The sequence below is a fragment of the Ambystoma mexicanum genome, chromosome 4q (genome assembly GCF_040938575.1).
Source record: "Ambystoma mexicanum isolate Mex_15411 chromosome 4q, UKY_AmexF1_1, whole genome shotgun sequence".
In the NCBI taxonomy this organism is placed as follows: domain Eukaryota; kingdom Metazoa; phylum Chordata; class Amphibia; order Caudata; family Ambystomatidae; genus Ambystoma; species Ambystoma mexicanum.
In genome coordinates, this window is record NC_090928.1 from 689,700,069 (window position 1) to 689,725,393 (window position 25,325).

At 43.1% G+C, this 25,325-nt stretch overlaps 1 protein-coding gene across 1 annotated transcript in view; it reads right to left on the minus strand.

Moving 5' to 3' along the window:
* The window catches only part of LRRN4 (leucine rich repeat neuronal 4), a 167,766-nt gene that overhangs the window by 64,049 nt on the left and 78,392 nt on the right, over positions 1-25,325 (minus strand). Inside the window, exon 3 of the mRNA XM_069608275.1 lies at positions 4,092-4,296. Within this exon, the coding sequence (XP_069464376.1) occupies positions 4,092-4,296 (205 nt within the window). The remainder of the gene's footprint in view (positions 1-4,091; positions 4,297-25,325) is intronic.

Consider the following 25,325-nt stretch of genomic DNA (forward strand, 5'->3'; position numbering starts at 1 on the left):
AATGGATAACAAGCAACCAGCAAATAACCCACACACAAGAACCCAAACAAACCAGGAGTCCAACAGGAAGCTAAACCAGATATACCAAAATGCAAAAGACAGAAACTCGGAAAACACCTTTGGCAAAACCCCAATAAGAATCAGACGCAAAGTCGAGTACATAACCACTCACACCCCCTACATCACCAAACACTTGCAAAAATCCCCCACATGCAAACAACCACCCACCACAAACCAGAACCAAGCAACCCTGCCGCCAGCCTAATAGAACTCCTCAATGAAGAGACAGAGCACACAACAATTACAACAAACAGCCCAACCCGAGCAGGAATCACAAAAACAGAAAACCTGACAAACAACACCCTGAATGGGACTCGTGAAAGGGTAGACTAGAACCCATAAGGCAAACCAGACACACTGCACTGCAGCGTACTCAACGTGAGATCCATGGCGAAACGCAAAACAGAAATATATGATCTAAATGAGGACAGACTCACTTTTCATCCCAGAAACATGACTATCGGACAACCACAAGACAATTGTCAACAAAGACAAACCAGACAATTTCAAACTAATACACGCCAACAGAGAAAACCGAAGAGAAGGCGGAATCGCAACGGCCCACAAAGACCACATCTGCGCTGTGCCACTACCTTCAACAGACATAGAAGACTGCAAATCTCTCCTCATTAAGATCAATCTCAATGGCCAAGCCAGCAGAGTGTTCCTTCTGATCTACAGGCCACCATCTTACAACCGTAAATTCGCAACAAAGCTCACCACCTCCATCGCCAACCTTGCCAGTTACCATGATAACATAATCATCCTGGGAGATTTTAACATCTGGTATGAAAGAGAGAATGAATCCACAGCAAACTCACTCTATGCCCTCCTGGAAACACTCCACTTCAAGCAAATAGTGAACGGATCCACCCACAATGCTGGACATACCTTGGACGCAATCTTCTGCAGACAGACTCTCCACCACCGCCCCACCGACACCAAGGATATGGTGCGACCACCACCTGAAACCATTCTCTGTCAAACTCACGACCTGCATACTACCTGGAAACGCAACATTGCACGCCACAAAGAAAAGAAACTCGAAAGGTCTAGTCCTGGAATACTTAACAGATCTGCTGGAACTGACTTACACAAACATCGCAGAGCTGAACAGAATGACCCCGAACTAAGCGGGAAAAAAACTTGACACCTGGATCACTGAGGCCCTGCACTAATTAGCACCAGTAAAACCCTTCAAAGCCACTGGAAAGAAATTGCCAGCGATATGGTTCACAGAGGAGCTGAAAGAAGACAAGAAAGCAAACTGGAGAAACTGTGGAGAAACCATTACAATCAATCCGACAAAATAAAGTACCAAAGACAACTCAGAATATACAAATCAGCAGCCCTCAGATAAAAAAAAAACTCACTATGCCATGAGAATCCAATTGGCAACAAACCCACAAAAGGAACTCTTCAAAATCAACAATGACATTTAAAAAAACACATCGTACAAAAAAGGAGTCACCCCATCACAAGCACTATGTGACAACATCACCAATTACCTAAGAACAAAAATAGAAACAATCCAACAGACTAACGAAGCAAGCCACACAACTATAAACACAACTACAACCACAACCACTGACAACTCAATATACACCAACCGCAGCAACACTCAACCAATTTGAACCCATAGATGAAGACGTTTTCTTCACACTAATAAAGGACACCAACCTCACCGGATCCCCAAGCGACACATGCCCCCTAGGCATCAAAAAAGAAATCCTCAACCAAATTACCCCAGGATCTCGCTTCCAGCTACTGGTGAACCTATCCCAAAACACAGGAATACTACCAAAATCTTTCAAATCAGCTTACATCAAACCACTCGTAGAAAATGAAACGGGAAGTGTGGAAGACCCCAGCAACTACAGACCTATATCTAACCTACCCTACCCAGCGAAAATATTGGAGAACTACGGATACAATTCCTGCTCAACTACATAGAAACAAACAGAATACTCAACCACTTGCAAGTCGGCTTCAGACCCATGAGATGAACAGAATCAGTACTCCTATCCGTATGGGACAATTAAAAATAAATGCTGACAACAGCACACGATCTGCCCTCATACTACTCAACATGTTACCATGTCCAACACAATCAGAAACATAACACTAATCGAGAAACTTAGGAATGTGGCATAAAAGATTCCACTCTAATGACACTGAGTGGATAGCCGACAAGTTTACTTTTATCAGTGACGTTTACTTATGAACTACATTAAAATATTTTGTGGACCTGAAGGTGACATGTGAGAGTACTGCACAGGGAAGAATTGGAACACATATTTTGCCTTTGTAACATAATCAAGATATTCTGGATGGCACTCAATGGGCCTCATTCCGAGTTGGGCGGTAGCCATGGTGCTATTAGCACCATGGCTACCTCCCATACCGGGTCCAGTCTGGCTGGATAGGGGCATTCCGGGTCATTCCGACCCTGGAGGACCCTATAAGTCCCCATTCAGCCTGACCATTCCCCATTCCCATTCGAGCCCCCATAAGGCTCAATGGGAATGGGGAAGGAGCTAATAACGGTACCGCAAATTGGTACCGTTATTAGCTCTGAAGTCCCTTTGCGGGTCTCGTCCTTAACGCCTGGTCAGACCAGGCGTTAAGGACGAGACCCGCAAAGGGACCTCCGAATAGGGCGCAAAGGAATTACTGGCACCGGTCTCCTTACCGGTGCCGGTTATTCCATTTGCACCCACCTCGGAATGAGGCCCAATGATATAATAAGTCGTTTATAAAGCACCTGTACACAAGTGTTTGTAGGTGCGGTAATGAGAAATACCGGAGGATGCTAAAAAATTATCTTTGTCAGCCATCTTGCCTGACTATAATTTGAATGTTTGGGAAATGGCTTCAATTTCTACTAGCTGCTTAGTGGCCAAGAGCGTAATCACAGCAAACTGGAAAAATATGGGAAGGTTGTACTAAGCTATGAGGAATCGTATCTGTACTTTTTACTCGTACTGATGATTTATGAATTGAAAACTAAGAGGAAGATAACTTTCTTCATGGGATTACTATTTGATTGTATTATTTATGTCTGCTATTATTTTTTGTTAATACCCTTTTGAAGTACTCTGAATAATAAAAATGGACTCAAACCTGCCAACTCCTGACAGCTGTGATATCTGGTATCTAGACTTTACATCGAAATCAAATTCATCTAAGACCTTTCCATCGAATTTTATTCAACGAAAATACTTTCCATTGAAATGCATTTTCTACTTTCCATCGAAATGCATTTTCAGTAAATACAATTTGATGGATATTCAATGGATTTTTTAAATTTAAAATTAGGGTAAGGGTTAGGGCAAGGGTTAGATTTAGGGTAAGGGGTAGGGCAAGGGTTATATTTAGGGTAAGGGGTAGGGCAAGGGTTAGAATTAGGGTAAGGGGTAGGGCAAGGGTTAGAATTAGGGTAAGGGTAAGGGTAGGGCAAGGGTTAGAACTAGGCTTAGGGTTAGAGTTACGGTTAGGGTTGGGGAGTGTTTTGGGAGTTGGGGACAGGGGTGTGGGATCTCCCCCCAAAAAATGAAAAACAATGAAACGTTACATGAAGCTGGCCAGTGCCAAAATCCTTTGAAGATTTCAGCACTGGACAGCTTAAACGTTACAAAAAATGCATCCAAATGCTATTTTTTACATTTAAAAGTCCATATCCGTCAGAACTTGTCCATTTCTATATTCGATGGACAGGTTTTGATGTATATGCACTTTTACATGCAAAGCATAGAATTTCGATGGATGCTAAGAACAGAACAGACTCTTCTGTTCCCAGTGATATGCAAACTCAGAACAATCAGATGACTGATGTACGACTCCCGAAAATTGTAACGTTTGGATACATTGTAAACATAAACAGATAAATAAGTGGAGAAGCAGTGGACAATTCAATCCAGACACAAAGGGAAAACCTAACGTAGGCATTATTTGTACAGAGACCCATAAGAAAGGCAGAATTATGCTGGTAATACAAAGGCAACTTCAAGGATTTTTATTGTAATTCTTACTTCCCGAAGTCAAGAAGCTTTAGATGCGGAGTGTGTTCAAATATTTGGCTCTCTATCCGACTCAGAGACCTTGAGCCTTGGCAGTTCAGTTCTTCAATTTGCAGCATGTGCTTAAATGCCTCAAAATTAAGACATTCCAAGTTAGGCATCTGAGAAAGGTAAAGTCTTCTGAGGTTTGGCAAGTCTTTTGTCCACTCCTGCTGAACTGAAACACAATAGAGTTGTCAGGGAGGACAATGCTGCGACCAAAGAAACATTCTGAAATTCATCAGACTTTTTCTTTTAACATAAGTACATCTCTTTCTCTTAACATTATTGTCTGATTTAAATAGCTGAGCTACTTGATTAAAAGTATTTCTACAAACGCAGATTCAATGACACAGTTTCAAAAAAGCATTTAAAGGTCAAGTACTCTTGACCTTTAAGATTAAAAGAGACAGAGTGTATTTTATAAATGTTTATTGAAACGGTGTCAATTAATCTGTGGTTATAGAAATACTAAAAACACTGTGCTGGCCTGCTGGAGTAGCTCAGATGGTCAATGCATCGCAACGTCAACTGTCACAGGTTAAAATCCAGCCAGCATGATATGATATGATATGATATGATATGGCATTTATAACGCGCCTATACACAAGTGTTTCAAGGCGCGACGATGCAAGGGAGGGGGAACAAGGGAAGACAGATAACTATCTTACTAGGCCAAGTGTCATTCAGATCGCGCAAGTGCGTGGGAGGGGGGAAAGGGAAAAGTGCAAGGGGGAGGGGAGAGGGGAAGTGCAGTACATAGGATAGTAGAATAACAAGATAGTAACGGCCAGAAGGCGCCAAGTGCAGATAAGTGCTGGTAGGGGACTGTAGGGCTACAGAAAACAGAGCCCAGCATCACATTCCTACTGGATATCCTTCACAGGCGTATTAACCGAGGGTTGATGTGTCTGGTAGTGTGAAACTGTTTGTGCATTGCATCCAAGCCAAGGGTATTTGGGAGTCTGGGTGCACATGTTATGATCGGTCTATCAATTTCCTATTAGTTGGAAAGTACGCCCAATGTCCACAAACACTTGGCACCATTAGCCCACATATGACTTCTGCATTCATAATGCTTAATCATCGCGATGGGTGTACAATGCCACTATCCACTACTTTACATATTCCCCTCCCACACAGTTTCTTGCTTATTCATTTGAGTTGTAGACGGTGGTGCAGATGAGCTAATGCTGCTTCGGAGCTTTGGGGGTCAGATTGATGGAGAAGGAGATCAGCATCGTACCCTCACTATTGCCGAGGGAGGTGATGCTACCAGGGGCATTAAACAATTTGACATATTCATATGTATGAATAAAGCAGTAGAAGCAAGGATTGGCTGAATACTTGACATCAAGGCGGAAATATGGGGTGATGAAAAGGGAGCAGCAAAGATCATTTCTGAGGATAAATGTTGCCTGTTGAAAGAGACCTCAAGAGTGACTCTGCAAACAGGTGTGAACAATATCTCAACTGCTACCATATAAAAAGTTACATCAATCTTCTGGAAGACCAGGTGGAGCAGAGTTTTAGTGAATTTATAAGTAGTCATTTCGCCACAAGAACTGAGAAAATTACAACTGCTTCACATGAGTACGAACGAAACTCCTACTCAACCCCACTTTACTACTAAACCATCAGCGATACTAATCATTAAGGTGATATAAACACAACCTGATGGGTAAGTCTCTGTTGCCTCTTTAAGGTAGCATGGGCTGAGGGAAGGCTGTACACTTCTGGAGGGATGTGAGCCAGCACAGCAGCGCAGCCAACGTTCTATACAAACATAGGATACTTTAATTAAACTAAAAATACAAAAACATTAATCATAACCCACCCCTGTGGGAGATGTCCCTTGACTTCTGGTTGCTGGGCGACCCTGTCCAGAGTATCCAGGGGTAAGCTAAGTCCTTACTCTGCACTTGCCAGCTAGGAGGTTTCTAGGGAGCACTTGCAGGGCCTGCCACCTCCAGTGAGCAGGTTCCCATGTACCAGTGGTCTCAGCTCGCAGTAGACCTTACCCAGCCAACAGCTCACCCCAAATGTTCCTCTGGGACCTTTGAGGGAAAACACATACCCCTTTCTTTGAAGACTTTGGACGTCATTGCAAGTTGGGCGGTAGTCCACCACAATACCACCAAATGAAATTAGCGCTACAGGCATTTGGTCTGGTGTAATTACCGCCAGATTACAAATGGTGGCAAGGTGGTGTGGGCCCCCATTTATGGAGTCCATAGGACTCCAAGGGGATTTCTATGGAATTACTGCTGGTGGTAATTCTGCTGATTCAGCTGATATTTGGTGGTAAAGCAGAGGAATTATCTCCAGCATTTTGCTAGAGATTTCTCCTCTGTCTCACCACCAAACTTGCGGCTGTAATGCATCATTACTGCAGTTTTTTCCCGCACCGGCGTACTTGTAATGAGGCCGTTAGTCTTCAACTCTGTAGAAGAGGACTTTGAAGGAGACTGTTCCAACAACAACGTTCCATGTATAATCCTTCTTGAGTACTCCAAAGATGCGTCAATAGGGGAGGGGTCTTCCCCTCTAAAATAGTCAAAGCACTACAGTGGATTGTTTCCTTTCTACTTTTATGTAAAAGGTCTAATGATGGCTGCTGTTTTAGATTCTTCTGCCAGGTGATGCCATACTCTGAGTGCTTTATTTGCAAGCCCTTGGAGGATCCAAGATGGTGGAACCCTTCTGTGACTGGTGCTTCTCTCCTGGCTACTCTAACTCTGCTATCTTCTCCTTGATGTCCACATCTAAGAGCCTTGTTAATTATCCTCATGGTGTGATATTCGTTGGCCTGGCAGATCCTACTCTTTGCAGCATTGGACCTCTCCCTGTCCCTGGCAGTGGGGGGGGGGATACTTGTGTTACTGGAAGGTGACACCCCTTTCAAAGGTAAGACAAAGACTTTTGTTGGGGCTTAGCCGACATGGTCTGCTTTGGGTGGATCTCCGTCCCAGACAGGAGGCTCTGACAGGATGATCATCATAAACCAAGCACACAGTAAAGTGACACCTAAAGGTTTTAGCCACCATAATTGTGGATTTTCAGATACCACCATGCCACATCCAGACATGGCTTATATTTAGTTTTTATTCAACTGTCACGAAGCCCTGGGGGTACATAGTTGTACATAATTTGGATCAGAGGTACCCTCAGTTAAAAAGGGAAGTCTCTGACTGCTGGAACCTTGGGTTGCAGCAGATGTTGGCAGGAATGCACGTGTCATTTTGTGACTGTTGTGGTGCCAAAATACAAGGACGCTGCTGAGAGGTGTCAGTAGACCGACTGAGCAGAGTTGTATGTTTGCATTATGCTTTTTTAGCATGAAGTTTATGAAAGCAGGGTCTGATTATCAGTCCCCACTTTCTGAGAGAGAACTGCAGACATAATTTTATAATTAAAAATCAAAAAAAGCTCAGGCTATTCCACGCTCATAGATAACATTCTGCCACAAGACCTCAAATCAAAAATTAAGTCAGCCCTCCTTTGGAAAGCAAAGTTGCACTTAATGGAGGTATCTGTCGAAGCAGCCAAATCAAAGTATCAAAAACATAGTAGAGGAGAAATTAAAAGGAAATAGTGTAATCCTAAAAAAAGTGGAACAAAAATGTATGCTAATGAACTCTCCTGAATATGCTGGAACTATATATTTTACCCTGGTGGCAAAGCCCAAGCCACGTACACAATAACATCATGAGAGCGAAGAGAAGGGGTAAAATACTGATAGATGTTTGCTCTTGACAGCTGAAGGCGAGTGAGACTTTGTACCATCTGAGTCTCTTGTGTCCAAGGTAGAAAATGATAAGGAGGACGACATTATATGTTGTGGGGAACTGGGATAAGGAAAGCAAGAGAAATAAAGTGATACCTTTAAAGGACCAACATTCAGATATGACAATGAAGCTGACCTCTTTCTTGAGGAAAGTATGGACCCTCCCAGTAAAGGGTACAGGAAGGAGCCTGGCAGATCAGGAATAATCATTAGTAAGCAGAGTGGGCAAAGGCGCCAGGATGATAAGGGGTTGACGAGCTGCCATTGTGGGAGTGATCTTGACTATTGTCACTTACCAACTCTAGATCGGGATCACATTTTTATTTGTTTATCTCTTTCTATTTTGGTATTTTTATATTTTAAATCTGCCCTTTGCGTGAAAGGCATGAATACCAAAGTGTGTTTATGATACATGTGAAACTTGATGCAGGACTCCGGTGGGTTAAAGTTGTAGAAGGAAACATTAACAGCTTGAGAATTGTTGCTTTCCAAATGCAAGCAAACAAGTACATTTACTTGCAAATAATTAGGGAGCAGCCGTAATAATCTCTTATATCAGGAAGGATTGCTACAAAAGGGCATATCAATATGAAACGTTATCCTTTTGAACTGAAGTAAATAAAAACGACCAGACATTTAGTGTAGGTCTTATGGTTCCTACTAATTTCGTTACAATATGCAATACAATATGCAAGAATAGTGGTGGGGGGTTCTTTTTTTAATTAACATTCCATGTATGTCACAACTACCTGCCACATTGCACATGAAGACATATTAGCAATGCTCTTGCTCCAAGTCTGTCATTGAATACATTTTGTTTACGATTTCTTGATTCTGAATCAGTGAGTACCTTTTACAGTTACTAAAGTTAATTAGAGGACACAGTGCTATTAGAAAATGATGCTGAAAGTCGCAATCCACAAATAGTATTTGCCAGATGCCTGCAGATTTGTTTTTAGTTCACATTACCTTAAAAGAAAGGGTGGGCGAGAATGTGTGTTTTCTTCCATTAGGAATTACAGTAGAAATACTCTAGATTTCTACTGTGCTTTATGTGTTTTAGGAGAAGATGGAGGACTCTATGGGCCTCATTACAAGTCTGGCGGTCCCAAAATAAGGGTATCAGTACCAGAGTACCGGCACTCTTTCCAGAGCGCCAGACTACGAGAATTCCTGCAGGGCCGGTGCTCCCGGCAGGTCTGACCTGCCAGTTGAACCAGCCCCTGCAGGCATGGTTTTCATGGAAGCACCGGCACCATTACCAACGGTGCCAGTGCTTCTGTGTTCCCATTCCTGTGGAGTCCTATGAGACTCCTATAGGACTACATGGGAATGGGGACTTACAGTTCCCGCCGCCTTACATCCCGGGCCGCCAGGACTTGTAATATCCCAGTGGCACCCATATATCAGGTGGTGGAAACAGTGTTACGAGGTCAGCCCCGACCCGCTGGTAGCACTGGCGGGTTACCGCCGATAGCACCGGTGGGTTACCGCCAACCTCGTAATGAGGCCCTATCTCTAGATTCAGAGCCATTGTGCAATGGAGACAGCCCTTTCAAGTTGCGACTGGAAAAAGTATCCCCAGAATATAACACTCTGCCTTCATCATCCCCTGAAAAAGCCAAGGCAGTTGGTGAAACATTGGCATGGCCATGGACTGAGCTGTTCACCTGCAGTGCCACTAAACAAGATGGCAGCCATCTAAATGCCGAGCATGGAGCTATCAGAAATTAAAACAGCACCTCCATTTCTGAACCATAATAGTGAATTAGTGTGTTCATACACACAGGTAAGGAAACATTTTGTGAATGTAAACAGCTCAGAGCACATTTTAACTAATAAATTATGCACCTTACCACTTTCTAAAAAAAGAATTCCACAATGCAGATACTTAAAAAATGTCGAGCACTTAAAAAAAAAAGATTCTCGCCCCTAGTAAACACAATATAAAAATAGTTAGAAATGCACATTCAGAAAATTAATTAATGGATATAGTAAATACTTTGGCATACACTGTACAGAATAGTGATAAAACCACCATTCCAAGATGGTGCCACTGCTTCACCAGTTATTTTTCCTCCGGCTTTGTCAAAGCAGCATGGGAGGTAACGAAGAAAGTGATTGTGGTGGCAGTGATAGGCAGTCGGTTGTATCATGCCAAATGATTATTGTGTATCGGTTGAGTTACACATGTCAATGACAAGTGCTGTACTCTTTACTGCAATCATTCCCTCTTTCACTGCATTCATCCTGTCTTAGTACTCTTTGTTCTCCACTTTATTCTGCCTGATCCTTTGTGGTATTTCATCTACGATGGCTCTGATGTTTTCATCCTTTCATAATCACCTGTGGTTTAATTTACTGGTAGGTTTCCTACCCCCGCCCCCCTGATGAATTCAGCACAGTACTTAGATGGTTCAAGTTCACTTATTCATTACGTTGCAACAAATTGGACCATGTTGTCTGTGGGTAAATTCCCCAGTATTCGTTGTAGGGATGATTTTTTACTATGCTATATGTCACTCCCTCCCGGTCTACCCACTTTGACATATGCTTTGCTGGCATTTCTTTATGTTGGTGTTTTAAATGGACGATTGCATGTGTGCTCGTTTTTTTTGTATCACTTTTTACATGGTTTACAGTTGATATAAATTCCTCCCCTTCACTATACACACAGCCACCAATATTTCGTTCAGTCTTTTTTAGGTCATACTACAAATCATGTGACCCAGGTGGGATAGACCAATCTGTCATTTTGCCATTTCAACCTGTGGGTACCACTCTATACCCACCAATGTCCTCTGTCCCCATCAGCTAATACCTGACACACCTATTTGTATTCTGGTATTGCGTCTTTTTTTTTTGCTTTTCCGCATTCCCATAGGCCATTGTGAATGAAATCTGCGTCAACATCAGACCTACTGCTTTTAATCAATTCTTCATTACCAATCTCTGGGCTGGTCATCACCTCCACACACTCATCCTCTTCTTGGCTCCTTCCCTGGGTGTAGTTTGATTTTGATGGCTGCCTAATCAATCCATTTTTAAAATGGCGGCCCCTTTTGCAATGAGGCACAACTTTCAAATGGTGACCCTCTCTCTAAATTTTAGCGTTGCCCATTTGTATTCCACAATCTGGATTTGTTTCCATAGCCCAGAAGTTGAATGTCTGGTCGGTATAGCTCCTCCATTCTACCCTTGAATCTCGTGGTAAACATGCCTTTGAAGATGATGGTGCAAGGTTTCCCTGAGTCTATGAGCATGTTAATGTCTATCCTGTCCACATACACCATGTCCCTTCTTGTTATCTGTGATTTACAGCAAGAAGTCAAGTTATTCATCATCCGATTCTTCCTCTCCTTGGATTCTTTGAACACTATGGCAATTTGCGCCCCATTGCTGCATCTGAGACACTATGCTCTCAGAGTTGGACACCCCCTTTCATCATTATTGTATCTGTCCCACTGTGACCAATTGAGGGAATTCGTCCCTTCATCCCAAGGAGGAGCCCACCCGTGAGGATAAGGGGGTGAACCCGATCCACAACACACTTCCCAGCAAGTGGCAAGTGGGACCTCCCTGGGAGAGACTCCCCTCTTGGGACAATGACTTCTGTCCCCATGAGGAACTCCCTGATGCAATCAAAGTGATGGCCTAGATGGATTTGTCTAACATAACGGAACAGTATAAATTCCATAAAGATAAAGATGAAGTGAACTTATGCCATACACAACAGAAACTAAGACTATCCCTTTAATTCAGTCCCTCCCAATGACTGTACCAAGGATGATGAAAAGGGATGATATGACAAAGAGAGAGAGATGGGGAGAGAGGTCAAGAAGGGAAGAGAAGCTGGAAATAAGAGAGAAACAGGGGAAGCCCCCTGTGTGTAGAAGAACGGGAAGAGCGGGAGCTCTAGCAGAACGCAGAGCCCACGTTAGCCAGTCAAGCTCTCTTGTGGAGCCAAAGACACTGGGAAACCGTTGTATGAGAACGGAAGAAATCACATTGCAAATGAAGAGAAAGTTGTGTGGTGGCTTGACCACACAGCAACAGTGGTGGCAGTCTGCACGCAGAACAATGCTGATACCACTGATCAGAGAAAATCACTCTCGACTCAAGATATAGAGCAACTTAGATTAAGAAGACGAGAATGAAATGCACATGATCCAGACGGCACAACTTGTGAGCCGCGGAGCCGAGGAGAAGCAGAAAGAGAGTCCAAGAACGTTACTGGTACTGGTGACATTACCCCTCAGAACAGAAGGTAATGTTGAGAGGGTCTCAAACCCCTCCACCCCCTGTGTGTACCCTCAAGATGACAGATGCCACTCACTGAAGCAGCCCCACAAACCATAACTGGATGACATCACAAAAGTAATCATGAAGAGGTGACATGGCTGAACACACACCGAGAGACATTAGCCAGGTGCAAAAGAGCACACATGCTTGCAGAAACCTCAAAGCAACTACCATGAACACGAAAATAAAATGGAAGCCACAGCTGCATTGAAATGAATGAAAGCCATTGGGGTAGCTTAAAACACACAGAGAGGGCTGACACACTGATTTCCCTGAGAAACGTAAAGCAGAGCTGCCAGTGCATTCACTGTGCCCAACCTTGCCAAAGACGCTTGGAGAGAGTGTTTGAGTCAGCAGAAAAGATAAAACACCTGCAAAGTTTGGGAGCTGAAATTCTTCATAAATGAAAGCAGAGAAAATCAGTTTTATGGTCCCTAAGCACGTGCTCTCTACCTGGGCAACAAGGCCAGTTCATCTGAGGCAGGAACTGTTGTTCCCATCAAACTGAAGACAGAAGATGCAAAAATGTAACACAGCACAAAGTTAGAGACTCGAATGTCCTTGCTCAGGGCCAGAAAAGTGGTAACAGGTGGTACTCTAAGGCCATTCTCCCTACCCATCATTTTTGCTCACATGCTGTTAAATTTCCCAATTTGACATAGCTCACACTGGCCTCCTGTGGGTGGTACTAGGCAGAGCTACCCAATATGGCCAGACCAATCAGAGCATCTGTCCCTTACAGGATGTACACATGTCTATACTCGCCTAGAGCCCAGGAATGTAACCTTTAGTTGTGATGTCACATCAGCTTAAAACCTCACTACCAGCCTGTAATGAGTTGAAAATGCATTGGAACTGCAGTATTTTGTGTGCCTATGCCGGGTTTTGAAGATGTATCAACAAACGCCGTCATTTGTCAGACTTCTGGACTCCTCCGGTTCATGGCACAGGGATTTCCCTCGAGCCAGCCTCTGGTTTATAAATTCTGCTTCAATTGGCAGCAGAGCATTGCTGCTAATGCCTTTGGCAACAAATGCTGTCTCCCTTGCATTCCAGTCTGCTCCCCGTGGCACGTCCAGTGATCAGAAGGTGGGGGTGGCAGACTGTGGGAGTGACGGTAAGTCCCAGAGCTTCAGCAGTCCTAAGTATGGGCCCAGAAATCTGACAAATACAGGTGGGAGGGAACTGGGGGAACAGGTGTTTTTGCCAGCTGTTTTGTGTTTCTGTGTAAAGGTTATCTGTTTGTTAGGCGGTCAGTTTGGGTGGTTAGCTTAGACATTCAGCTTAGCTTAAGGATGAAAAAAACTTTGAAAAAAATGAAATAAATATATAATGGTGTCCCTGTGAAATTAGGCAGCTAGCTTGATTCATGGATGATGATTTAATGGTTTACCTGGCTATATTGGTTAGCGAAAGAGGCTACCTTACATTGTGGAAGGTGGTTTCCTGGTTAAGTCTCACTGAGACGTTTTACTCATAAGGCGATGCTATGAGTACAGGATCACATAGTTTATTGGATTACCCTGTTAGGAGACAGGCAGGCGGCCGTATACATGTTATGTTTGCATATTGTGGGGTTTGAGAGTCCCCTCAAAGTATTGGCATTTTCATTCAAAGTATACATTTTTTTTTCTTTGTTGGGTTTGTGATGTCACATATGAGGTTACTGAATAGGACTTAAAGTGCTTAGAATGTGGATAGATTGTATCTAAGTGAATTGGTGCTTAAATTGGCTCGAGGAGCACATGAAAGAATTGTATATTGGCCTTTGAGGGCAGAGAACACAGAGAGGGTGGTGCGTGGAACAAAACCTTGCGCATGTTGGAGGGCTAGGAGGGCTTGTTATTTTCAGAGAAGTGGTTCAACATTTATGCTGATTGACAACTGCATTGTGATCCTTAGTGTATTAAGGATATGGTGGAGAATATATTGAGGTTTTGTATTTTTGCAAAATGAAAAAATATGAATGAAAAGAAATGAAAAAATTAAATAAAAGTGTGACATTATTGGGGTGGGCTCGAGAAGCATGTGGGTGAATGATGGACTGGCCTAGAGCGGAGGTCAAAGTGAAGGTGGCGCATGGTGTGTGTGTGTTGAGTGCATTTGAACAGTGGTGTTTGTGTTTTTAGTGCAGTTGAATATGCAGTGTGTGTTCAGGAATGCATACAATTATGTGCGTTATTTGAGAAATACAGGAATTGTGTGTGTCGTTTTTCTCACTTTTTCTGTATTTGTGTCATGCTGCTGTAGTACATCTGGTTAATATCTGTGTCTTTTTCTGTGTTAACACGCCCCTGTTGAGCAAAAGGCTTCTTCTAAGAGTTTGAAGGAGATCATACTCCTGCCAACAGGTGCTGGGAAGCCACGAGCAGTGAGAGGAGCAGAGAAACTCAAGTCAGTGAAGCTGGCTTTATTTAGCCAAGAAGGCAACGGTTCATGCAGCTGATTCTTTAACCTATCTTTTGAGCAACATGAAATACAATTAAGTAAGCAAAAGGAAATTGTATTGAACATCTTAGTAGGTAATTGAAGTTTCATAGGGTCAACACCCAAAGAAGCAAAGTTTTTTCGAGTGACATAATTCTGCGAGAAGCAACACACATAGGAATTTGAATGTAGGAAGAAAAAAGTTTGTGAATGTCAACTTTGGTTGCATGGCAAATTTTATGCATTGGGGAAAAGCATATGAAATTCAGGCATTGTAAAGTGCAACGTAAAGGAGACACGGTTTGCTGGCAGGCATGGGGAGGCAACTAGAGAAATCACAAAGGCGCATAGAAGGGAAGCTTTGGAAAAAGTGTGGTTTTGGGTTACTGGGATAGAGTGTGTGGGGCTTATGAGATGTGATTTGGGGAGCAGAAGAGAAGTGGGCTATGGAGTAAGTTAAGTAAAGAAGAATGAATCCCTTTTAGTGGTTGTGATTTGAGGTGCTTAACACACAAGATTGCACATTTATATTGGGATAATGAATAAAATATTTTAACACAAGCATATGTTTCATGTTCTTGATTTCCGTTTTAATAATTCATCAGGGCAACCGCTTGTTGAAGAAGAAAAGAGCATTTCAGGATTTGTCTAGGTATAAAGAAGCACTATTCAGTTGCATATTTTGTAGGATTAAACTTCCTGGCAGAGAATAGTCGAGCAGACATCTGTAAAGCTCTGCCTTACACACTGTATTAACCAGGCATCAGTTCTTCTGCTGGAGGTTCAAACATTTACTTCTCTGCAGCGTTTTTGGTGCACTCAATTGTGAACCTCTTTTCTGTCTGAATCTAGGGCTGCATAGGAATGGGTGGGGGTTTAAATGGTATATATAGGGGCGTGTATGTATGTGAATAGTGTAAGGTGTTGGACAAGGCAATGTGTAAATGTCTATCTATACCATAAAAAGCAAAATCTTTTATATAAGGAATAAAGCAGGTTTTGTCTGGCATTGTCAGTGGAACAAGTGTCAGGACATGTTGTGGAAAATATGTTGTTAATGTAGGCCTTTAAGTGCTCCAACAGCATTTTAATGCTACCCTAGAGTCAGGACTTATTGGGTTGGTTATTTCTATTGGAACTCTCACAAAATATATGGGTAATAATGTTGTTTTGACAATGGGGTGGCTTGTTGGGAACGATCAGAGTGGAGATTTTACTTGAAGGAATCTAAGATTGGGAGTTTTTAATGAGCAAGGGGACAATGAAAGGAGAGCGTATCATGGGAATAGTGTAAATGGATGTGTATGGATGCAAAGACCTCCTCTGGTTTAACGAACAATTCATTTTGATAACATAAGCAGCTCTGCAGTTTTAAGGTTGACACTGCGCCAGATATTTTTCAAGCATTTAATTCGGGCACTGCATAAAGACACAGTAGGGGATATTTTGTGTATGAATTATTTGCTCTTGCAAGTGCTCTTATTAGCAATGAGTGGGACACTTTAAAGTACACAAGGCAGGCACACAGAGTGAAAAGGAGGGACGCTTTGTGATTTATGGGAAGGAATTGTGCTGGGAGTTCCAGATGCATTGCAGGACAAACAAAAGTTTTGCATATCAAGTAAAACAAAATAAGACAAGGAGAGGATTTGACATCAAAATTAATCATGCTGCGAGCTGATAGCACACACCACGATATTAACGCATTAAAGGAAACCAATTTGGAGGCTTGGGAAGCGAGGGCATAGTTCAAAACTAGGAGGGACCAGAGCGTGTTTCATTGGGGTTTTTCTGTCAAGTTTTATTTTTTGGTTGAGAGGGAAAGGGGCAACAATGCCAGACAATATTGCTGCAACAAGAGCATAATGACAGATCAAGTGAAGGAAATCAGGTGTTTAGCTGGACACAGGATAAAGGCCATGAGGGACGGGCTATAGAGGGAAAAAGTGTAAAATAAGAATGCCCCTGCCAGTAAAGAAGCAGCTACTAAGGTTGGTAATTGTGTATTTTAATCGAATGTGTCAATGGGTTTAGGAATGACATTCTTTCATGTAGCATCGTTGGCACAGAATAGCAATGCAAAGAGAAGGAGAGACGCTCGAGTAGCTTGGTACTTTTGGAAGGGAAGGGTAGGTGGATAGAGATGGCAGGTAGGCACTGGGGGAGGTCAAAGAAGTGTGGGAATTCCCATATTGGTCTTTTGGGGAGGAGAAGGAGCAGTGCTTTAAGGGTGCAGCAGTCTCCAAAAAGTGGGGCTGAGCCAAGGCCCTGCTGGGGCCCCCTGTCCCACCATCCCATGGTGGGACACATTATTCCACAATGACCGTAGCCACGATGGGAAATGCACCTGCCATTAATGTCAGGCAAGCTGTGACTGACAGAAGTACCAGCCAGCATCAGCATGCTGAAACTGGAAGTTGCAGTTTCAGCAACACGGTGGCTGGCTGGCACTTCTTTCAGTCACTGTAACTTCCTCTTGTGACTCTGCTGATTAGATCACAGAGCCCCCATGTTTTCCGAGGGTCAAAGACACCTCCGGCTCAGTGATCTAATCTGCTCTGCAGAGCAGAGAACAGATCACAGAGCCTGAGGTGTCTTTGTCCGTTGGTAAAGCTTTATAAAAGATGGCTTTAATAGTGTACGTTGCAAGCCATCTTTAATAAACATAGAAATATGTTACAGATTTCTATGTCTATAAAAGATGGTTTGAAAAGTACACAACCGAAAGTAAGCTATGAACATGCGTACCAATTTCTCCTCTTTTCCCTCCCTCCCTCCCAGGGGAGTTTCTAGGTCTGGAAAAGACCCAGGGCTAAGCTGATGTCAGAACTGTTGGGACTGGGGGCTAGCTAGTCTTTTGGCTGTAGCTCCTGAGATTCTATCCTGGGCTACAACCAAAAGACCATGGGCTATAGCCCCCTTACCCCCCCCCTAGCAACGCCCCTGTCCCTCCCCATTCTTGCTCCCTTGCCAATATCTCTGCCCATCTCCCCAGTCTTTTTGTTACCCCTCACCCTCTCTTTCACTTTATCCCCTCCTTCCAACCCCACCCACCTGCTTCCTCTTCCGCTTTTTCTCCCTGCCTTTGCACTTTTTTGTACCCATCTTTGATTTCTTTGCTCACTCACTTCTCCCCTGTTTCTTCTTTTTCCCATATAGCCTGAATGTACATGAAAAACATTGTACTGCATTAAAGGAGAAGGACATTACAATACAACTGCAGGCCAATTACATTTTGGCACTGATGTCTAGTACTGAAAAATGACATGCTGCAGTTGTATTTGTTGTGTACTGGATTATGTGTGATTTCTTCTGTCACTGAATATGTGATTGCTGGCATGGTGGCGAAAGTTGGTGGGGAGACAGCCAATTTATATGGTGATCATGATGCTGCATTAAAGGTGAAATGGGCAGTGTATATACACCATCTACCACTAGAGCAACTGATTTCAGTCATAGGCATTGCAATTATGTTTGACAGATCTTTACATGACATCCATATTTACAAAACTTTACATATTAAACTGTTCATTGCATTGCATGCACTCATGGTAGTTCGAAGTTTGGTCATTTAGTTATGTTATGTTACAGGTTCTTGTACCGTGCACTTTCACCACAGGCGTGGTCTCTTAGCACTTTGGCGGATCTGCAATGGGAAGGGGTTGGGAGTTTGTTAGTGGGGTTGAGAGGGAGTAGAACAAAATAGTTTTGATAGGCTGTTGGCAACTTCAGCTTGGAGAAACCGGTCACTGAGCGTGGGTGCGTTTTTGGTCGGTAGCCATCATTTGGTGTTGGTCTGGTTATGTATGGTTTGGTTTCATGTTTGGTGTTGTGTAGTACATGCAGTTTGCAGTGCGGTAGAGGTATGGTTGTGTTTGGTTCAGAGTTTGAGGGTGAGTATGCAGGAAGGTGATTTATTTGTTTAGTTAGGAGCAATAACATTTCCTACCCTAACCTTCCATCTAAGAATGACCTATTAGGGTTCCCAGAAGTTCCCAGCAGTCCATCTAAGTGCGGTACATTACCATATTTTGAAAACATAGAAATATGTAGCATATTTATATATTTATAAAAGATGGATTGAAAAGTACACAAACCATAGTGAGGTACGCAAACAAATATATAAATGCTTACATACATTAATATATTTGTTTGCATACCTTACTATGGTTTGTTCACTTTTCAGGCCACGCCCATCATGGAAGCCACACCCCCACAAATGAGGCCGCCCCCCTCAATGTCTTACCCCACTTAAAGCACTGAGAAGGAGACACCGGTAAGTAATTGGTAAAAGGTGAAGGGGAGGTAGAACAGTTTTCAGTGAAAAGCATTGTTTTGTATAGGACAAGAGGCACAGATGAAGCATGGCACTTGGAAGGTGACCCTCAACAAGAAGAAAAGTATCATTTTTATGAAGTGTACACAATGTAAATAAGTTAAACTATATGACAATATGAAATGTTTTGTTAATTCATTTTTACATGAGCTGTGTAAATGTATTTGGAAAAGAGGAAGGAATGCATGTGCCAAAGATGGTAGCACACCTGTGTACATATATCTCACACATGCATGCACTTACCCATCACTCGCACTTGTTTCAGCGTCAGGAAAGTTTAGCGAGGCAGCAGCAATGGTTTGCAGGAACACCACAGCACAAAGAAGATGGACAAGGGGAAAAATGCCAAGACAAAGACAGCTCATGCGGGCCTGCCAATTAAAACAGCAATACCAAACACAAGTTCAGCATTGATGGGAAAAGAAAGGCATCTTGGACATTACGTGAAAGAAATCACCATCACATTGGCCCAGAGCACAGAAATTGCCAACTCACCATATGAAGAAGCCACACAGCAGCAAGGCCAAGGAAACGCGTGCAGGGGAAGAGAGCAAGCTCATTAAAAGGGGCATAACATTTTGCCCATTACTTCATTATGAATTTCTTGTCCCTATTTGGTTTCTACAAGTCAGATTAATTCAACCCAAGGATGTACCCAGAGTGGAGTGGCAAGAGCTTGAAAAGGATGATGTTGTTGTTGTTTTTGTTGTGCTCTTTGTTTCTCTCATGCGGTCAAGAGAAAAATCGGACACTTAATGCTCCAGAGAAATTAGCAGAGCACCGACATAATGAGCGACATTTGGAGTAGAAGTGTGGTGGGTATCAGGCATATGAGATGTGAAGTAGATGAAAGGAGTAGATGAATAAAAGGAAGTAGTTGCAAGCATTTTTGCAATGATAGGATGTAATAAAGAAAATGTATATACATTTTGAGAAACTCACCCGGTTTTCTTTGTGTTTCAGGCACAAAGTAATGCTTAACTATCTATCACAGTGAATGACCCATGAAACGGAGCCCACGAGCAAAGAAAGAAGGCCTATCACCCGGAGGGCCCGTGGGGCCCAGCCTAATGCCCAGATGTCACAAGCTGGGACATAAGAAAAGCCATCTGATTGCAGGCTCCACAACCACTGTGTTCTCTCATATTATTAACGTTGTCCACATGCAGTGACTGTCCTACTACCTGGTACTTGGATTGAAGATTCCTGGACGTGGAGCAGTTTGTATTATACATGGTGTCCAAGCGAATGACAAAGGGGGACAGAGACAAGAGAAAGCACTTTGGGGGTGAAGAAAGTGAGTTTGGGGGTGGCAACTGTTACAAAAGGGGGGAAAATACAAATGGTAGGATGGGTCCGACTAGGAGTACTGGAGCGTGGTGGCACCGGTTGCGCATCGAGTAATTAAAATAATGGGTAGTTAGCAAATTACACACTTGCAACCAGTGGAATTGCACACTGGGAACCACTGTGTCTATGATTGTTTTTTACTCTGCTGTCTCTACTTCTGTACCCTCCTAGGACTGTGATAGGGAAAGATTTGTTTACCTACATTGTGCACTTGAACGAATAGCAATGATTTTAACCCTTACTAGTGACATGAAGAGATGAAGTAGCTCCAATAGAACATCATTGTTCATTTAAACAAAAAAACAAAAAAAAGTGCCATGAGTGCTTGTATGACCAATTTGGCCCACACCACTAACAATATATATAGTACCAGCACGTGACCCGTGTAGGGAGGGAAGCTTCAAGGGAGGGCAGCCACGTGAACTCTCCCACTTCTCAGGCCATGAGCAACTACACAACTTCTATGGCTGTTCCAGAGAAATCAGGCTACACTAAGATGAATGAGATGGAAGATATTGCCCCATGAAGATAGTTACATGAAAACATGGACAATGATAGAGGATTTCTCGAATGCAGATGACCTGATACAATACATACTGAAAGGCACAGACAAGGGAATTGTAACATAAGGGAGAGCTGGGAGGACTGCCTGAATGCTGCAAGAAACATCAGCTACCAGCATATGGACAAGGGTTTGCAAGAGAAGAATGGGTCAAAGGGCTGCAGGAATGCATGACACAATCGCTCCTGGCAGTTTCAGTGGAGATGGTGCAGAGAGGAACGATAAATACCTCAAGGGATGGGCAAGGAAGTTCAAACCACTCACATGGGTAGAAAGCAAGGAAGGCATATGTCCAGAATGCTGTCAAGAATAACACCACCATGTTGCTAGAATGGAAGTTCAGTAAAGATTGGAGAGAAAAGCGGCCAAAGACACATTTTGAGGGTACATGTCCCGAGAGGAGGCGCAGCAATATATTCACAGGTCACCATTGGTCCTGAAGCTCACATGCAGGTGCCACCCAAATGGAGGAGAAGAATGTACCCTGGTGACATTGAATACACCAGCCTTGATGGTGCCCTAGAAAGACACAGAAATTGATGGATTCCCCGAACTGGACACATATCAAATGAAGAAGAGGTTGCTGAAGCTGAGCAGGGTGAAGAGAAGGAGAGGACATGGAACACGAACAAACACAGATGGAGCTCTAGCGATCTGAGGGGGAGGCAGAGGTGTGGAACTACAAGCACCCACCAGTGGGGAGGCGATTTTATGTGGTCCATATGCATGGACTAGTGGCAGATAGGTGAGGGGTCTCAAACCCCTCCAGTATACCCTCAAGATGACAGACGCCACCCACTCAAGCAGCCCCAAATATCCTAACTGGATGACATCACCAAAGTAATCATGAAGAGGCGACATGGCTGAACACACACGTTGAGACATTAGCCGGGTGCAAAAGAGCACACATGAAATGCTTGCAGAAATCTAAAAGCAAATACCATGAAAATAAAATGGAAGCCACAGCTGCATTGAAATGAATGGAAGGCATTGGGAAGGCTTAAAACACAAGGAGAGGCCTGACACACTGATTTCCCTGAGAAACGCAAAGCAGTGGCAGTGCAGTCACTGTGTCCAACCGTGGCAAGGATGCTGGCAGAGAGTGTTCAAGTCAGCAGAAATGATAAAATACCTGCAAGTGCTGGGAGCTGAAATTCTTCATAAATGCAAGCAGAGAAATTAATTTTTTACGGTCCCTAAACACGTGGTCTGAACCTGGGGAACAAAGCCCATTCATCCTAGGCAGCAGGAACTGTTGTTCCCATTAAACTGAAGACAGAAGATGCAAAAATATACCACAGCGCTGCCACTGAGTTGGAGACTAGAATTTCGTTGCACAGGGCCAGAGGAGTCAGAGAAGTGGTGACATTAGTGGAAAACGTGTGGTACTCTGGGCCATTGTCACCACCCATCATTTTTGCTCACATGCTGGTAAATTTCCAAATTTGACAAGGCTCACACTGGCCTCCTGTGGGAGGTACTAGGCAGAGCTACCTGATATGGCCAGACCAATCAGATCATCTATCCCCTATAGGATGTACACATGTCTATACTGTTCACCCAATCCCGTCTTGCTTACAGTCCAGGAATTTAACTTTTGGTTGTGATGTCACATCAGCTTAAAACCTCACTGCCAGCCTGTAAAGAGTTGAGAATGCAGTGGAATTGCAGTATTCCGTGTGCCTATCCCTGCTTTTCACATTTCTGGACTTCTTGGCACAGGGATTTCCTTCGAGCCAGCCTCTGGTTTATAAATTCTGCTCAGTAATACTGGGAACGGGTTTACTGGACAGTTAAGAGTGACTCGTTATAACTCTAACAAAACTCATCTCAGTGCTAATGAGAAAAGTATTGGAAATAAGCCGAGGAATGACAGCCACGTCCATGAAAGGCAGAGCTACATGAAATACACAAAGCGGGAGAGGAGAAGAGTTGAAAACTCACCCTGGGAGAAGGGAAAAGTCAACCCAGATCCCAAAGATGAGAGAGAATATAATCAATAAAGACATTTGGGAAAAACACATCCAGGAGACCAGGAAGTCAAAACTCATACATGAAATAGCACTCTGCAAAGAGGGGCTGGAACCTGACAAGAAAGAGTGAAGGAATGTATACAAAAGTAAGATTGTTGGCATGAAAGGAGAGAGGAAAACTGTCAGTCCCCTACAGGAGTTACAGAACGTAATCCAGATGATGACAAGAGACTATTTGCGCATGGTCTATTGAGTGGAACAAAAGAACATAGAAAACCCTGTGACAAAACACAGCAACCAGGAGACACGCGTCATTGTCCTGTCCTTGGTTAGTTACATTAGTAGTAGGGTCAGATAGGTTAGATTTGGACAGTGGACGGACTTGTTTTTGGACATTCACCCTGACTGATGAGCACTTTAGTTAGTAAAATATGTGGGGAACACTCGATAGATATGGGGAGAGTTAGGCCTTATTGCATAAAATGTCTTCACAGCCTTGCGTCCTCCTTCAGATCTTCCACGCCCACCCACACTATATCACTTGGAGTGTGAGTTTGTTATTTCTCAAGGCCCTTCTCACCTGGACCCGTTTATATTTTTCCTATAGTTGGCCTCACTTTTGTCCCTCTTGTTAATTATGAAGGCAGTGCTGTGCTAATCTATACATGCTTTGGCTTCCTGCCATTCCAACACAATAAATAACTTTGTGGTAATTTACTTCATTGAAATTACTTCAAAATTGTACTCAGATTTTCTTAATTTTTATGAAACACATTGTGTATAGGCGCTATATAAATAAACTATCATATCATAAATCATGGGGGGCTCCCCCAAAACCTTCCTATCGCCTTCACTACAACACCTACCTCACACCCCTGCCCACCCTCCTTTTACCCCCTAACCCACAAATACATACATATTCGAAGTACATTTTGAAGTAATTTCCACAAAGTAAATTTCCACAAAGTAAGTTACTTCATGGAAAGAACGGTAGACCCCTGCTTTAGTTTGCACCACCTTTACCTCAGCCACCTCATTGTAGTTTGACTATGAAATGTTTAGACAATTTTCCCTATTTCGAACTACCTCGCAATATTCACTGCTTCCTATAGCCTGGGTTTTCTGCTTGTCACATCAGTTGTATTCCATGATAGAAAGTGTGGATCATGAGTTGGCCATGAAAGCATTTGTCAACCGTACCAGTGAACTACCTATCAAGCCCCCTTAAATCAGAACAATAGTTGTCCATCCCTTCCCCTTTGAAATGCGTGTGTGAGAAAAATGCATCTATTCCTAAAACTATACTTTTTGTTGCCAAAATGATTTTTAAATTTGCTGTCACACCTGTCAGGGGGAAATAACTTCCCACCAAGGATGGGTGGAAGCCGGGTGGTATGTATAATGTACGCAGACGATGTCCTTTTGGACCACAAAGAATAGTTTTGACTCGGCAGAACAACTATCACGATTTGCAGTGTCAAATGACTTGCTTATAAACTATGCCAAGACAAAGGACATGGTGTACGGGCCAAAGGTTTGAAAGAATGTTAGTGTTCACTTGGGGAACATGTGTATAGAAAGAGTGACAGACTTTAAATATCTGGGTATTTATCTAAGTGACAAGGTAAAGGCTGAGGTCTTGCTACAGGCGAAGTGAAACAAGGCCTTGGCTCTTGCCGCATTAACTAAAAAACTAGCAGAAAATACAGCAGGATTCAGTTTAAAGGGGGCTATTACAATCTATGGGCAGTGCATTGTACCTACTATTACCTATGGACTGGAGACGTTTTATCATTTAAGATTTGATGGCCTCGATAGATTGGAGGGCAAAATATGAAGGTGTATTTTGGGAATTGACAACGTGTCCCTATCCAGGTGTTACGCCTGGAGTTAGGGCTAACTTCCCTAATAGGCCTGTTATGTTTAAAACATGGCCGATTATATTTATTTATTTATTTGATTTTTATTATTTTTTATAATGCGCTTAATACCCGAGTTCAGTTTCTAAGTGCAGATCCGTGATTCAAACCTTTGTTGCTCCGTGTGGTCTTGTTTCCAAGACCAGCACATTGCCCCTGTGCTATCCTCCGTTCACATATAAAAGCTATAAAGGGGCCTAAGTGTCCCCCATTGACAATCTTGGGGATCACCATAAAAAACAGAAATGGTGGCGGACATGGAGAAATTTACGAATTCATGTATGGAACTCTTTCAGTGTGGGAGAAGGACGAGACCATTTTGAAGAAGGAGATCACAGACAAACTGAAGGTCTGGGACTGGGGGCGGAATCATATACATCTGGCGGGGTTAAGAACTTATAGCGATTATGTTAAATGCCAGACCACCTATTTGAGGCCCCAACCATACCTGCTAAGATCTCCGGCCCCTGCATTAAGAAGATGTGTTACGCTTCTTCGCCTTAAACAATTACCCACTCTTGGTGTCATAGGTCCTTGAGTTGGGAAGAGTT